This window comes from Prionailurus bengalensis, chromosome C1, assembly GCF_016509475.1.
Source record: "Prionailurus bengalensis isolate Pbe53 chromosome C1, Fcat_Pben_1.1_paternal_pri, whole genome shotgun sequence".
Taxonomy (NCBI): domain Eukaryota; kingdom Metazoa; phylum Chordata; class Mammalia; order Carnivora; family Felidae; genus Prionailurus; species Prionailurus bengalensis.
Window position 1 is genome coordinate 192040245 of NC_057345.1, and position 17084 is coordinate 192057328.

General features: G+C 42.1%; 1 protein-coding gene across 2 annotated transcripts in view; it reads left to right on the forward strand.

The window, feature by feature from the left end:
• The window catches only part of PARD3B (par-3 family cell polarity regulator beta), a 1020722-nt gene that overhangs the window by 708347 nt on the left and 295291 nt on the right, over window positions 1-17084 (forward strand). For both annotated transcript variants that reach the window (XM_043577601.1, XM_043577602.1), the window contains exons 17-18: window positions 12145-12351; window positions 13090-13327. In XM_043577601.1, coding sequence (XP_043433536.1) covers window positions 12145-12351; window positions 13090-13327 — 445 coding nt within the window. The remainder of the gene's footprint in view (window positions 1-12144; window positions 12352-13089; window positions 13328-17084) is intronic.

Consider the following 17084-nt stretch of genomic DNA (forward strand, 5'->3'; position numbering starts at 1 on the left):
TCTTATCTACACGATAGACAATAAGTGGAAAAACTGTCATGAGAATGTTTTTGGTGCAATAAATTCACAGCTCTTCACATTTGTTACTCATAATTTGAGTCCAGGAAAGGAACCAAAATAGGGCATAAGGTTTTGACCATCAGTTTCTAAAAGAAGGAACTTTTAGTGAAAATTAACGTATATAGCAACACTTGGCAAAGATTCGAAGACTTTGGGAGGGCCCTGCCCACACTCATCATCAAAGCGTGTGTTGTATTTGTTCACCTAATCTTCCCATATTTTCTCTAGATATTTTCACTTTAAAATAGACAATGTTTGGAGACAGAGTAGGAGAGATTATGCAAATGTATGAATCTTAATGAGAAGTTCATTATTGAACATTTGACATGAATTTCAAGAAATGATAAAAGACCCTGGGATTTACGAGACTTAAAAGAAAAATCTCTGCTCCTGAGAACTTGGAAATTGCCAGTAAAAGAACTGAGACCCAAATGACAGAAGATAATGTATAAGCCAGATTACATTATGCCCTATGGTAATGAATAGGAAGCAGGGCACAGTGATAAGCTTGGAATGATGATCAATATTTGGAATACTGAGATAGGCAAGAAGGTAATTAGGCCCATTATGGACACAGCACAGATAACATAATTTGGGAAATTCCACATTTGGATATTATGGGGAACTTTTTTTCTAAGCTAATGGATTTGCAATGATATCTATTAAAGCACATAAGACATTTTGCCTCTAGGGAAACAACAACGAAAAAATCAAATATACAAAGTTTTCAGTTAAGTGTAATCTAAAATAAAAAGACAAAGCGGGATGTATTGGAACATAAAGTGGTGTTGTGACTTCCTACTTGGAATTTATAATTTTTCATTCAAACAGTTTTAAGGCTATTAATTTCACATCACAACTCCCCATGAAGCAAGTAAAGCATTTCCGTTGTATTTGCCCAAGTTCATTGCTCATAATACAGCAATGCCAAATTGATAATGAAAGTAAGCTATCTTGCTGAATTCCCGGCCTTCTTAAGTTTCACGCTGTGACCCCTGAATAGCACTGCAATCATTTTGATCCCCAATTTACTACTGGGCACAATTCCTTTATTTTAGAGGGAGGGGCAATAACTTAATTAATTTTCACTAAGTGCCTTGAGGGCCATTGATGTTATTGAAATGTGCAAATTAATACATTATTTATTTTTAATTTATCATAAGTATTTATTAATTATAAAGCTCTAGCTGGGAGAAAAACTTGCCATGCATCTCAAAGTGAGTACCTTACCCCAAATAATTTCTTATGTTCTAATAAGAATGTATTGGAAGAAGTTTCATCAATAATGGAAGATCCAATTACTGGTCTTCTGGATTAAGGCATTCTTTTATTGCAAGATTTTAATGCTAGAATGGGAAGTTCCAATATTGCCAATGAAATCTCAGACTAATTAAATGATTATAGCCTTAAGGAAAGGGCAACCAACACTCCACTTGCAGTCCTCCCAATGATAGCCTCTATCTGCGAGGAACAGATGGGCGCATATACCTTATTTCAAATGAAAAAAAAAAATGTAAGGAGCTGTTTGAAAAATCAGTTCAACTTTGGAATAAAAAAGGAATGACATTATTTCTTTATGAAGCCCTTTTCAGCTTTCTGCTGCAGGAATGGCTTTATGGTTTTATTGAAGAATGCAATGGTAGACTGAACCAAATGAATTGCGCTGGGCCTTCACTTACTCGGATGTTCACATGTGGCACAGAAGTAACAGTGACAATAATTATCACTACTGCTTTGTGAGCACATACTATGTGCCAGATACTCCCCCACGCTTGTCCTACCCTATTTTTACAGATAAGGAAACTGAGGCACGGAGGTTAATAACTCAGGAAATAGGTGGCAGAGTAGGGGTTGGGGGGCTATTACATGACTTCCCCTCTTAATCACTCACTGTTAACAATGCTCTAGATTTTTATTCTCTGTTATCCTAATCACCTCCCTGTAGGGAACCAACAGCAGTCTGCAGCCATAGGGCAGGAGCAGGAATCCAAGACTGAGTCAGAGAAACGGAGGTCCATATCCAAACAATCGTCTAGGAAGGACTTTCTGTTTTGTAATACGTTGACATGGGACTTGCTACCTAGAAGGTGGGAGCAGTGGTTTCTCAGTGTGTTAAGGATCTGTTCTATAATGGCACCTGTTGACCCAGACAGTAGCTTTCATGCCACCTGTTCCATGCCTGTGGGAGAAAGAGTGGCACGACCCCTTTAAATCTTTAGTCTTGTGTGTGTCCATTCTCTCTATAATACTGCGGTTTTCTGGATGACAGGGAATGGTGGCTATGTCTAAGGATTGGTGGGACCAAAAGACAAGATCCTGAAATTTCCCTCTACTCTTTGTGGGGAAAGCTTCTGGGCCTCAGTGAGGCCAATCCTTCCTTCATTTGGGAACAGATGAATCTTCGAAAGTACTTTAACATCTTTTAAAACCAATGTCAGTGAGGTATCTCTTTTTTTTTTTCTGAAATTTATTGACAAATTGGTTTCCATACAACACCCAGTTCTCATCCCAAAAGGTGCCCTCCTCAATACCCATCACCCACCCTCTACTCCCTCCCACCCCCCATCAACCCTCAGTTTGTTCTCAGTTTTTAACAGTCTCTTATGCTTTGGCTCTCTCCCATTCTAACCTCTTTTTTTTTTTTTTTCCTTCCCCTCCCCCATGGGTTCCTGTTAAGTTTCTCAGGATCCACATAAGAGTGAAACCATATGGTATCTGTCTTTCTCTGTATGGCTTATTTCACTTAGCATCACACTCTCCAGTTCCATCCACGTTGCTACAAAAGGCCATATTTCATTTTTTCTCATTGCCATGTAATATTCCATTGTGTATATAAACCACAATTTCTTTATCCATTCATCAGTTGATGGACATTTCGGCTCTTTCCATAATTTGGCTATTGTTGAGAGTGCTGCTATGAACATTGGGGTACAAGTGGCCCTATGCATCAGTGCTCCTGTATCCCTTGGATAAATTCCTAGCAGTGCTATTGCTGGGTCATAGGGTAGGTCTATTTTTAATTTTCTGAGGAACCTCCACACTGCTTTCCAGAGCGGCTGCACCAATTTGCATTCCCACCAACAGTGCAAGAGGGTTCCCGTTTCTCCACATCCTCTCCAGCATCTATAGTCTCCTGATTTGTTCATTTTGGCCACTCTGACTGGCGTGAGGTGATACCTGAGTGTGGTTTTGATTCGTATTTCCCTGATAAGGAGCGATGCTGAACATCTTTTCATGTGCCTGTTGGCCATCCGGATGTCTTCTTTAGAGAAGTGTCTATTCATGTTTTCTGCCCATTTCTTCACTGGGTTATTTGTTTTTCGGGTGTGGAGTTTGGTGAGCTCTTTATAGATTTTGGATACTAGCCCTTTGTCCGATATGTCATTTGCGAATATCTTTTCCCATTCCGTTGGTTGCCTTTTAGTTTTGTTGGTTGTTTCCTTTGCTGTGCAGAAGCTTTTTATCTTCATAAGGTCCCAGTAATTCACTTTTGCTTTTAATTCCCTTGCCTTTGGGGATGTGTCGAGTAAGAGATTGCTACGGCTGAGGTCAGAGAGGTCTTTTCCTGCTTTCTCCTCTAAGGTTTTGATGGTTTCCTGTCTCACATTTAGGTCCTTTATCCATTTTGAGTTTATTTTTGTGAATGGTGTGAGAAAGTGGTCTAGTTTCAACCTTCTGCATGTTGCTGTCCAGTTCTCCCAGCACCATTTGTTAAAGAGGCTGTCTTTTTTCCATTGGATGTTCTTTCCTGCTTTGTCAAAGATGAGTTGGCCATACGTTTGTGGGTCTAGTTCTGGGGTTTCTATTCTATTCCATTGGTCTATGTGTCTGTTTTGGTGCCAATACCATGCTGTCTTGATGATGACAGCTTTGTAGTAGAGGCTAAAGTCTGGGATTGTGATGCCTCCTGCTTTGGTCTTCTTCTTCAAAATTCCTTTGGCTATTCGGGGCCTTTTGTGGTTCCATATGAATTTTAGGATGGCTTGTTCTAGTTTCGAGAAGAATGCTGGTGCAATTTTGATTGGGATTGCATTGAATGTGTAGATAGCTTTGGGTAGTATTGACATTTTGACAATATTTATTTTTCCAATCCATGAGCAGGGAATGTCTTTCCATTTCTTTAAATCTTCTTCAATTTCCTTCAGAAGCTTTCTATAGTTTTCAGCATACAGATCCTTTACATCTTTGGTTAGATTTATTCCTAGGTATTTTATGCTTCTTGGTGCAATTGTGAATGGGATCAGTTTCTTTATTTGTCTTTCTGTTGCTTCATTGTTAGTGTATAAGAATGCAACTGATTTCTGTACATTGATTTTGTATCCTGCAACTTTGCTGAATTCCTGTATCAGTTCTAGCAGACTTTTGGTGGAGTCTGTCGGATTTTCCATGTATAATATCATGTCATCTGCAAAAAGTGAAAGCTTGACTTCATCTTTGCCAATTTTGATGCCTTTGATTTCCTTTTGTTGTCTGATTGCTGATGCTAGAACTTCCAGCACTATGTTAAACAGCAGCGGTGAGAGTGGGCATCCTTGTCGTGTTCCTGATCTCAGGGAAAAAGCTTTCAGTTTTTCCCTGTTGAGGATGATGTTAGCTGTGGGCTTTTCATAAATGGCTTTGATGATCTTTAAGTATGTTCCTTCTATCCCGACTTTCTCAAGGGTTTTTATTAAGAAAGGGTGCTGGATTTTGTCGAAGGCCTTTTCTGCATCGATTGACAGGATCATATGGTTCTTCTCTCTTTTTTTGTTAATGTGATGTATCACGTTGATTGATTTGCGAATGTTGAACCAGCCCTGCATCCCAGGAATGAATCCCACTTGATCATGGTGAATAATTCTTTTTATATGCCGTTGAATTCGATTTGCTAGTACCTTATTGAGAATTTTTGCATCCATATTCATCAGGGATATTGGCCTGTAGTTCTCTTTTTTTACTGGGTCTCTGTCTGGTTTAGGAATCAAAGTAATACTGGCTTCATAGAATGAGTCTGGAAGTTTTCCTTCCCTTTCTATTTCTTGGAATAGCTTGAGAAGGATAGGTATTATCTCTGCTTTAAACGTCTGGTAGAACTCCCCTGGGAAGCCATCTGGTCCTGGACTCTTATTTGTTGGGAGATTTTTGATAACCGATTCAATTTCTTCACTGGTTATGGGTCTGTTCAAGCTTTCTATTTCCTCCTGATTGAGTTTTGGAAGAGTGTGGGTGTTCAGGAATTTGTCCATTTCTTCCAGGTTGTCCAATTTGTTGGCATATAAGTTTTCATAGTATTCCCTGATAATTGTTTGTATCTCTGAGGGATTGGTTGTAATAATTCCATTTTCATTCATGATTTTATCTATTTGGGTCATCTCCCTTTTCTTTTTGAGAAGCCTGGCTAGAGGTTTGTCAATTTTGTTTATTTTTTCAAAAAACCAACTCTTGGTTTTGTTGATCTGCTCTACAGTTTTTTTAGTTTCTATATTGTTTATTTCTGCTCTGATCTTTATTATTTCTCTTCTTCTGCTGGGCTTAGGCTGCCTTTGCTGTTCTGCTTCTAGTTCCTTTAGGTGTGCTGTTAGATTTTGTATTTGGGATTTTTCTTGTTTCTTGAGATAGGCCTGGATTGCAATGTATTTTCCTCTCAGGACTGCCTTTGCTGTGTCCCAAAGCGTTTGGATTGTTGTATTTTCATTTTCGTTTGTTTCCATATATTTTTTAATTTCTTCTCTAATTGCCTAGTTGACCCACTCATTCGTTAGTAGGGTGTTCTTTAACCTCCATGCTTTTGGAGGTTTTCCAGACTTTTTTCTGTGGTTGATTTCAAGCTTCATAGCATTGTGGTCTGAAAGTAAGCATGGTATAATTTCAATTCTTGTAAACTGATGAAGGGCTGTTTTGTGACCCAGTATATGATCTATCTTGGAGAATGTTCCATGTGCACTCGAGAAGAAAGTATATTCTGTTGCTTTGGGATGCAGAGTTCTAAATATATCTGTCAAGTCCATCTGATCCAATGTCTCATTCAGGGCCCTTGTTTCTTTATTGACCGTGTGTCTAGATGATCTATCCATTTCTGTAAGTGGTGTATTAAAGTCCCCTGCAATTACCACATTCTTATCAATAAGGTTGCTTATGTTTATGAGTAATTGTTTTATATATTTGGGGGCTCCGGTATTCGGTGCATAGACATTTATAATTGTTAGCTCTTCCTGATGGATAGACCCTGTAACTATTATATAATGTCCTTCTTCATCTCTTGTTACAGCCTTTAATTTAAAGTCTAGTTTGTCTGATATAAGTATGGCTACTCCAGCTTTCTTTTGGCTTCCAGTCGCATGATAAATAGTTCTCCATCCCCTCACTCTCAATCTAAAGGTGTCCTCAGGTCTAAAATGAGTCTCTTGTAGACAGCAAATAGATGGGTCTTGTTTTTTTATCCATTCTGATACCCTATGTCTTTTGGTTGGCGCATTTAATCCATTTACATTCAGTGTTATTATAGAAAGATACGGGTTTAGAGTCATTGTGATGTCTGTATGTTTTATGCTTATAGTGATGTCTCTGGGACTTTGTCTCACAGGGTCCCCCTTAGGATCTCTTGTAGGGCTGGTTTAGTGGTGACAAATTCCTTCAGTTTTTGTTTGTTTGGGAAGACCTTTATCTCTCCTTCTATTCTAAATGACAGACTTGCTGGATAAAGGATTCTTGGCTGCATATTTTTTCTGTCTAGCACCCTGAAAATCTCGTGCCAATTCTTTCTGGCCTGCCAAGTTTCAAAAGAGAGATCAGTCACGAGTCTTATAGGTCTCCCTTTATATGTGAGGGCACGTTTACCCCTTGCTGCTTTCAGAATTTTCTCTTTATCCTTGTATTTTGCCAGTTTCACTATGATATGTCGTGCAGAAGATCGATTCAAGTTACGTCTGAAGGGAGTTCTCTGTGCCTCTTGGATTTCAATGCCTTTTTCCTTCCCCAGTTCAGGGAAGTTCTCAGCTATGATTTCTTCAAGTACCCCTTCAGCACCTTTCCCTCTCTCTTCCTCCTCTGGGATACCAATTATGCGTATATTATTTCTTTTTAGTGTATCACTTAATTCTCTAATTTTCCCCTCATACTCCTGGATTTTTTTATCTCTCTTTTTCTCCGCTTCCTCTTTTTCCATAACTTTATCTTCTAGTTCACCTATTCTCTCCTCTGCCTCTTCAAGCCGAGCTGTGGTGGTTTCCATTTTGTTATGCATTTCGTTTAAAGCGTTTTTCAGCTCCTCGTGATTGTTCCTTAGTCCCTTGATCTCTGTAGCAAGAGATTCTCTGCTGTCCTGTATACTGTTTTCAAGCCCAGCGATTAATTTTATGTAAATTCACTTTCTGTTATATTATTTAAATCCTTTTTGATCAGCTCATTAGCTGTTGTTATTTCCTGGAGATTCTTCTGAGGGGAGTTCTTCCGCTTGGTCATTTTGGATAGTCCCTGGCGTGGTGAGGACCTGCAGGGCACTTCCCCTGTGCTGTGGTGTATACCTGGAGTTGGTGGGCGGGGCCGCAGTCAGACCTGATGTCTGCCCCCAGCCCACCGCTGGGGCCACAGTCAGACTGGTGTGTGCCTTCTCTTCCCCTCTCCTAGGGGCGGGATTCACTGTGGGGTGGGGTGGCTCGTCTGGGCTACTTGCACCCTGCTAGGCTTGTGATGCTGGGGATCTGGCGTATTAGCTGGGGTGGGTAGGCAAGGTGCTCGGGGACAGGAGGGGCAGGCTTAGATCGCTTCTCCTTAGGTGATCCACTTCAGGAGGGGCCCTGTGGCAGCGGGAGGGAGTCAGATCCGCTGCCGGAGGTTTGGCTCCGCCGAAGCGCAGAGTTGGGTGTTTGCGCGGAGCGAGCAAGTTCCCTGGCAGGAACCGGTTCCCTTTGGGATTTCAGCTGGGGGATGGGCGGGGGAAATGGCGCTGGTGAGCGCCTTTGTTCCCCACCAAACTGAGCTCTGTTGTCAGGGGGCTCAGCAGCTCTCCCTCCCTTTGTCCTCCAGCCTTCCCGCTTTCCGAGCAGAGCTGTTAATTTATGACCTCCCAGACGCTAAGTCGCGCTTGCTGTCGGAACACAGTCCGCCCGGCCCCTCCGCTTTTGCAAGCCAGACTGGGGGGCTCCGCTTGGCCGGCGAGCCGCCCCTCCGCCCCGGCTCCCTCCCGCCAGTCCGTGGAGCGCGCACCGCCTCGCCGCCCTTCCTACCCTCTTCCGTGGGCCTCTCGTCTGCGTTTGGCTCCGGCGACTCTGTTCTGCTAATCCTCTGGCGGTTTTCTGGGTTATTTAGGCAGGTGTAGATGGAATCTAAGTGATCAGCAGGACGTGCGGTGAGCCCAGCGTCCTCCTAGGCCGCCATCTTGCCGCCTACTCTCAGTGAGGTATCTCTTTGAGGCTTTTAATTTCAGGAAAAGTTTGGCAGATGGAACTTCCAGCATATTTGTATTACACCACCTTGAGAATAATGTTCACCATGTAAGATCTCTCTTTTAGCATTCTAAATAACTGTAGTGTCATTTGTTTAAAGAAGTTTGTATATATCAAGTTCGTGTTTCTGACAGAAAGACACGTTTATCTGGATCGCAGAGAATGTGGTCACTGGATATAGAAGTCAGAAGTTAAAATAATAAAGCTTTGCTAATAAAGTTTGAAGGAAGATTTATTCCTTGGCATTTGCAAGTAAGTAAGGTTGGCCTGGAAATCATTCACTGAAGAGTCATATTAAGATTAGTTCTGTAGATGCTCAAAATGGAACAAGTAAATGCTCAAATTTGGACAGAGTCCCCCCACTCTGAGACTGATAACATATGGTATTCATAGATCGCTCTCTCAGATAATTGTTTAAAATCAACCACGGCCAGTATCACATCGACTACAGAAGAAAATATAAGGAGTCATCATGTTTGGGGATGACTGCAATGGGCCAGGGTAACTGAGGTTTTGAATTTGATTAATCACTTTATACTACCCTTTCAGAGAGACCTCTACTTTTAATGGGAGCCTAGAAAAAATGTAATTCGTGCCACTGGTTAAGCTAAAAATAGGCAGTGAGTCTTCCCATTCTAAAAGCTATAGAATTTCCTAGGTAGTGTCAACCTACATTTGAACGGGCGAGGGTAAGAATAAGGGAAGAGGAATTGAATGTGACCATTTGTTGCACTCCATACAATCTTTGCATGGTAGGGTACTTTATTCCAAGTGTTTTGTTGGAATTTGGCGCTGATAACCATCAACTGACATAATAATCCTTCCCACAACCAGTAATATAACCTTGAGCTTCTGTCGGAAGCCCTGGGACACCTAAAGGAGATGTGAGACCCTGCTCAAGTCCCACGTCAGAGTCTCCTTTCACTTGGAAAATCAGTTCAGTGCCCCCTGGGAGTCCTTGCAAAGACTTTCCTGATTTCGGATGCTCCTCTCTCATATCAGTCTGCCCCTGCTACATCCTGGTGACTCCCCAGGAATAAATATAAACACTTTTTCCAAGCCTCAAAACCCTTGAGCCCACATTTACAACCTAGAACTCATCACTTTTTGCTTTTAATTTTACTACGTACTATATCCAGTAAAGCGAGGTGTAATTGTGGCCAACATCAGTTGGTACTTCTGATTTGTGGCTTCTGTTTATTTTTGTAGGGTGAATTAATTGCTGGCTCTATTAATCCTGCAAAATCCATGAATCCTTAATGTTCAGTTTGCTTAGAATGAGTAACAATGTATTTGTTTCTCCTCAAATATGACTTCTGGCTGAGCTGCTTTTAGATAGCGTGCCTTATATCTTAGATGATTTATTCACTTTCATGTTCTCTAGAATTTATTGCTAAAGGTTGACGTGAATACTTACAGTTTGGGCTCTAATATAATCTCCTGAATGGCAATTAATAAATAAAAGATGGTTACTACTGTTGACAGAGGAACTGAGCTTTCTCAGATAATGTTCTTCATCTTCTTGTTTTCACCAAACTTCATGTCAGACTTCCCCAGGGCTTGATGGTGTAAAATATTTCCTGTAAACTCCAAAGCTTTTACTGTTGCTTCAATACCCCAAACCTCTATGTTGCCTTTTGTTTTCTTGTCAAAAATGATCTTATCCAATTTCTGTTTCTTCAACTTACCTTCCTTCCTGAGAATATTAGAAATATGCCTCTTTCTGGATTTAGTAGTAACATGTTCTCAGTATTTATGACTCACAAGTAGCATCTGAAATTTGTTCCTGAAATTTCTGGTCCTTTTTTTTTTTCCACTTGATCTCATCTCTGTTGGGTTGATTAAAGATACACTGTTGCCTGTAAAATGCAGTGTCTGTTGTCATCATGTATATTGTTCAAAGTGCAAAATCGCCTCCTGTAAGCTAACGGCGAAACTGTAAAGACAACATCTGGTCTTTGTGTTTGCCTGCTTGACTAATCTTATCCGGGCAAATCTAGACTAATGCTCTTATTCTAGAGATGAGGACTCTGTGGGCCAGTGTGAGTAGCTTGACTCTAATCAAGCAGAAGGCAGAGGCCAAGTGTATCTGTAGGCAGTACAGAGCAGAAATGCTGAAGTTAGACTGCCTGAGGACAGTTCCCAGTTCTGACGCATATGGAGTGTGTAACTTTATACCGGTCATTTCACTTCTCTGGGCATGAGTGTCCTCGTCTGTAAAATGGGAAAGCAGCGCTGCTGTAAGGACCGTAGTGAGGTAATGCAGGCAAAGCACTTAGAATGGGACTAAGCATGCTGTGCAATTAGCTATTAGAATTACTGTCACCATTCTGATTACTTATAACATATTCAGAACATATGCAAAAGAGTGTATTGTTATGCAGCTCTGTGTGTGTGCGCGTGTGTGCATTAGGCCTTTGCTGCACTTCAGTATTCCTTGTTTTGCTTAACACTGGGTTAAACTGGTGGCAGGGTTCATGGTAGCGGCCATAGGAGAAGCAAAAATAGTGATGATAGTAAGAAAAGACGGTGTGGCTTATTGAGCCCTACTCGGTTTTAGGCATCGAGTTAGGTACTTTTATGTACCTAATCCTTAAAGTGTTCTCCATCTGCATCTATTGAAATGCTGCAAAGTAGTTCATTCCCAGAAATGCAAATGTAGCCTCTGTGTGGTAATAATGTTCATAACTGGAGAGGATCGTGAGCTTTAGCCCTGGTGGAAAAGGGCCCTGATAGAATTCCTTCCATCTTTAAAATAATCTTTGTGCTGCTGGTATTTAGATAGCCTAATCCTGCCGTAGACAACCAGAAGCCTGGCTGTGGCTGGGGATGGAGGTCACGGCAAGAGTGAAAGGGGGCAGGTATGCAGGGAGAGCCAGTGTAAATGAAAAATATTGTATATCGGAAAACAAGCTACTAAAATTCACTTAGTTTTTTTTTTCTTTTTGGAGTTATATATTATATTTAAATATTACTTCTTTTCTAGATACCCAAATAGAAAGACAATTTGGAACAATAAGCATTGACACAGACAAGTTGTTTTCTTTCTTGCTTTGCTTTATTTATTTATTGACTAAATAAATTGCCTTCATGATACATTAATAGCCACTAGAGTAAAGTGTTTAATCACAAAAATTACAATCACTTCAATGCTCTTTGATTTCCTTGCAGTATATTAGTCAATAATCATAAAAATAGTGGTGGAAATAATAAAAGCTAGAATGTAGGGAACATTTGGGATGTACACTGTGAGAAGGGCTCATCATCTTAGATGCCCTGTGTGTGTGTATGTGTGTGTGTGTGTGTGCACATATACACACAGTCTCATACATATAGTCTCCAGATACTGCTGGAATCTTTCAAACTCATATATATCTGTGTATGTCTGCATATATGCACATATGCACATTTATTTAATATATATCATCGTGTTAAATCTCACCACAACTTTATAGAAAAGGAATCTAAGGCTCCAAGAATTCAAACCAGTTGTTCCAAGTCACAAAAAAGTTGGCACACCTGGGATTTAAGCCCCAACCCTATGTACTCAACACCCCCTTTTGTAAGATGCTCAAACAAATATTTTTGGAACAACAGACTTTCCCACTACACCACACTGTCTCATTTGGGAAAGGGTGACTTTTTGCCTTTTCTTTTCCAGAATCTCCGAGCAAAGATTTCGGTCCAACTCTGGGGTTGAAAAAGTCCAGTTCCTTGGAGAGTCTACAGACCGCGGTCGCTGAGGTCAGGAAGAATGAACTTCCCTTCCACAGACCCCGGCCACACATGGTTCGTGGCCGTGGCTGCAATGAGAGCTTCAGAGCAGCCATTGACAAATCCTACGATGGACCCGAAGAGTTAGAAGCTGGTAGGACAAAATGCCTCCTTCCCGGGTTTCTGCATCTCAGTATTATCCACAAATCATGGGCAAGAATGTATGCTTAACTACGAAGAAAAATGATTTAGGGATCACAATTATATTTTTGATATTAAAAGTAATTCATTTTCCTGATATGTTTTGCCCTTTGGCTTAACGAACATGGAATTGGGTAACACAATATGCAATTTATTTGACAGTGCAAATATGCTAAAGAAATGTTCTCCTTCACCTTCTTACAAGGACCAACTGTCATTTACCCTTAGGGTAGGAGCACTAAGTATGCATTTCTTGACATTCTTATTGAAGTCATTAGAAGCAGCATCAACCTGAGGACTGACTGCATTAATTGGGCAGAAGCAGTTAGGTTACATTTGTGCTCAGAAACCTCTCCTGGAAATACACTCGCCCTGTTTGTTTCCCAGCATATGGGCTTTCTGAGCCGATCATGGTTAACAAGCTGGCTTTCAGAGATATTAGTGTTTTACCACATATCAGACCTCTCATACCACCGGCCAAACCACCAATTGTTCCCCACTCCCAACATCAAACCTTGCTCGAAGTAACCAGATTTCGGCAGTTGTCTCTTCAAAGGATACACGTAGCCACGTGGAAGGGTAGAACTCTGGAAGGCCTTATTCATTCTTCTGCATTTTACATTTGAACTTTTCTTGATATACTAACGGAAAGTGCCCCTGACCACGTGTATTGATTTTTCTCTCCGTACAGACGGTCTGTCTGATAAGAGCTCTCGCTCCGGCCAAGGAGCTCTGAATTGTGAAGCTGCCCCTCAGGGGAGCTCTGAGCTAGAGGACGTGGAAAATAAAGCCAGGAAAATCAAAAAACCAAAAGAGAAGGAGAAGAAGAAGGAAAAAGGCAAAATGAAAGCCAAGGAGAAAAAGCTGAAAGAGGAAAACGGAGATCCTGAAAGGAAAATAAAGAAGAAAGGATTTGGTGCCATGCTGAGGTATGGACCCGCTGTGAAAGCACCACAGGGTTCTTTTGCTTTCTGGCTTCTCCTGGTGAGATCGCTCATCTGTGTGCACCCAGGAAAAAAGTCAGGCTTTCCCTCCTTTTTAGCCACATGGGAAAAAATCTAAATTGCGAATGTGCTTGTTCCTTTTCTGCAGAAGCAGAAGGAGCCTTCTTGGGTGGCTCCGGAAGCTCGTGGTGATGGCAGGAGGCTGTTAGAAATTTGTTGTGAAAGGAAGGCTAATGCCTGATAGAGATACGGGCAGTGCCCGCGGTCCTTGGTACCAAAGCGTTATGCAGGTAAATTGAACGCCTCTTCCATCCGGGAAAGCAAGAGGCGAGGAAGTCCCCAGCTGCTGCCTCTACAACACCTGCTCGGAGTTAGAGAACGCAGGGTACTGAACCACCCTCACCTGCCGCGTAGTGGTAGGTGTGTGCGTGGCTGGGCCTGCGGGTGCATCGGCTCTCAGCCATGGAAGCCCTGTGGTCATTGGACATGTCACTGGATCTGGAGTCAGATGAGCCTGTTCTTGGTCCGTGACTCTCCTCACACGAGCTGCTGGGCTTCACATGTCGCCCTGAGTCTTACCGTGTTCCTTTTCCGCAGTGAGGCGAGCGTACCCGCTCTCCCAACTCAGCGGGGCTGGGGCACGAGATTCCGTATGCAGCCAGCCTGTCCAACGGGCATGGCTCAGCAGGGCACAGTCAGAAAAGCACTGTCTCTTCTCCTACAGCTGCTCCCAGATCTGCTTTGTTGACACTGACAGAGTGTCCACAGTTTGATGACGTTACTCCAGCTGATGGCTTTCTGGTCGCTTTGGGGATTAAAACCGCCTCTGCGTCAGGGTCTAAAATGCCAGTCTAATGTTCTCGAAACTTCCCGGCCCTGCCCCTCAAGCCTCAACCCCAAGGAGGGGCCCCACGATGTGGTGGTAGATTCCACCTTCTCCTGCTTCTCAGTCTCTGGACCCGGCGGGGAGGGAAGGAAGGGCCTTATTAAGATAGTGGTGGAGTTGTACTCAAACAGGTGTCTGGATCTGGCATAATCTGCTGACGGGGGCCTTTGTGGGCTATTTTTGTAGATTTTTCAGGAGTTCCTTATGGCCGCTACCTAGGAGATACATTTCCCACTGACCTCCTGAGACCCTCTGGCCCTTCATCTCTGACCTCACACAGCACACCCAGAGGTCTCCTTCCCCCCACCCCTGGCGGAGAGACTGTGATGGTGGCAGTTCGAGATGGCTGTAGCCCAACCCTCCTTCTGCAGCATCCACTTGGCTCACTGGAATTGCTGAGCTCTTGCCCTCCCCAAAAGATAGAAACACAGCCTCTTCTCGTTGCTCCCCTCTCTCCTCATCCTGCTGTAGGGATGCCCCAACCAGCCTGGCACGTTCAGACTTCTCTATGGCAGAGCCGAGCCCCATTCTGTGCCTCCCTAGCTCGACAGCCACGTCCCAAACCCTTCCAAGCTCGCATGCATGGGGAAGGGAGCGGGTCAGTAAATGTTTGCAGGTCTCAAACAGGTAGGAAGGGGGACTGCTGACTCCTCTACGGCCTTCACATTCTCTCAGGGGTGTTCTTGCAGCCTTCTTATTTACTTTATTGGGGGTGTGAGGGGGAGATACCCCTTTGCATTACTTTCTGTATTCCCGTAATTCTCCATCACAGAAAATCCCTCTCTCAGGGTCTACTTTTCCATGGGCTAAAGGTGAGAGGTGAGAGGTGATGCTGGCTACTTCTTATTAAGCCCCTAGGAGATGTCTCTGTCAAGAATGCTGGGTGGCATTTGTCATCAGATATTTTCAGTTTGGGATTTTTCAACTGAAATTTCAGACAGAAACGCAAGTTCTGTTCCATGTCTGTTATTCATATATAACACATGAACATAAGTATAATCTGTTATTATATATATATATATATATATATATATATATATATATATATATATATGGAAAGAGAGAGAGAGATCTTGAAATTGCAACGTCACATTTAGGCAATGCAGATAATACTGACACGGGGGGACAAATTTCTCAGTAGGCATTGGTTTGTTTTTCCTGGTGGTCTCTATAGACTCTGTCTTTCCAGTTGACATTTTGAATGTTAAACTTGCCCTTTTTCCAGGTAATTATTATGATTGCCAGAATTTGAGGGCTATGCTTTAAGCATCCTGATAATAATGACACACACAATACAAATATATAAAGAGAATTGCCTTTGAATTTATTTATGGAGCTCAGAGGTTAACAGTGCAGGCTCTGCATGGGGAATGCTAAATTCAGTCCCGGCCTTTCTACCTCTCTTTCTAGGTAGCATTGGGCACATTATTTAATCTCTGTGCCTCAGTTTCCTCATCTGAAAAATGAGAATTAGAATATACCATTATGATGAGAATTATATTGGTTTGGTTACACGTAACATGCTTAGAATGGCACCTGGCAAGACATACACATTCAATAAACGTTAATTATTGTGGTAAGCAGAATAATGGCCACCTAAAGATGTCCATGTCCCAAACCCTGATACCTGTGAAAGTTATGTTGCATGACAAAGGCAAATCACGATGCAGATGGAATTAAGGTTGCTGATCAGCTGACCTTAAGATAAAGGTGATTATCCTGTATTTCCCCCAATGGCCCACGGTGATTACATGGAGCCTTAAAAGTAGAAGATGTGGCTATGGAAGGAAGGTACAGAGGAATGCAACATTGCTGGCTTTGATTTGGAGGGAGGTGGCCATGAGCCATGGAATGAGGGCAGCCTCTAGAAGTTGGGAAGGACAGAGGAATGGATTCTCTCTGGAAAGCCTCCAGAAAGGAACGTAGCCTGCCAAATCCTTAATTTCAGCCCATTTCTATTGTTTAAGCCACTAAGTTCATAGAAATTCTTTTTATATCATCAATAGAAAACTAATACAGTTGTTATAATTACTATTACTACTTCTACAATATCGTACTCATTTATAAGGAAACAATTTCCTCTTTAATCTAAGGTGTTAAAGAAAAAAACTGTAACGATTTAACTAGAGTAGCCTATACATGTAAAGACTGTTCGAACTTCACATATCCCATTTTCTAGAATATTACTAAATCAAGCCTTAGCTCTGTGTTTCGTCTCAGATGCTTTGATTTGGCACGTTCAGGCCCCGTTGCCCATAATTCAGAGACAGCTATTCTTTGTGTTGCCCAATAGACCCCATATTGGCCTGTGCTGGAAATCACAGGCCCTAGATCCTTTCGACATCTAGCAACTCCGCTTTGTTTCCTTCTCCTGTTTTAGCAAAATTAAGATCTGAAAGGTGGTGTTTGATTTTATCTCCAGTGTAAAAATAGCAACTGTTTTCCATAGCCTTTTGCATCTGAGTTTGCGAGCATATTGGAGTTGCTGCTACATGCACACTTTCAACAGCGAAGAACACAAAAGCTGTTACCATTAGCCAACAGATTTTGCTTGAATTCTCATCTGTTGCTCAGATGCTATTGACTTAGTTTCTTTCTTATTTAAAAAAGATTGATCGCTTTAAGCTTCCCTAGGAGTTGGGTGTGTGGTTTAAATATGTATTATTTTTTCCATTATCTGCGTTCACAGCCACTCTCCCGACATGGAGCTTTAATGTAGGATGTTGCCCCTGTGCCGTGTACAGTGGCACCTGGCCGAGGGCACAAGTGGGGACCGAAATGGTCTCCCTCCCTTCACCAAACCACGCGCCATGAAAGAGCGAATGTGTTAGCAGTGGCTTTGCTCTCGCTTGTAAA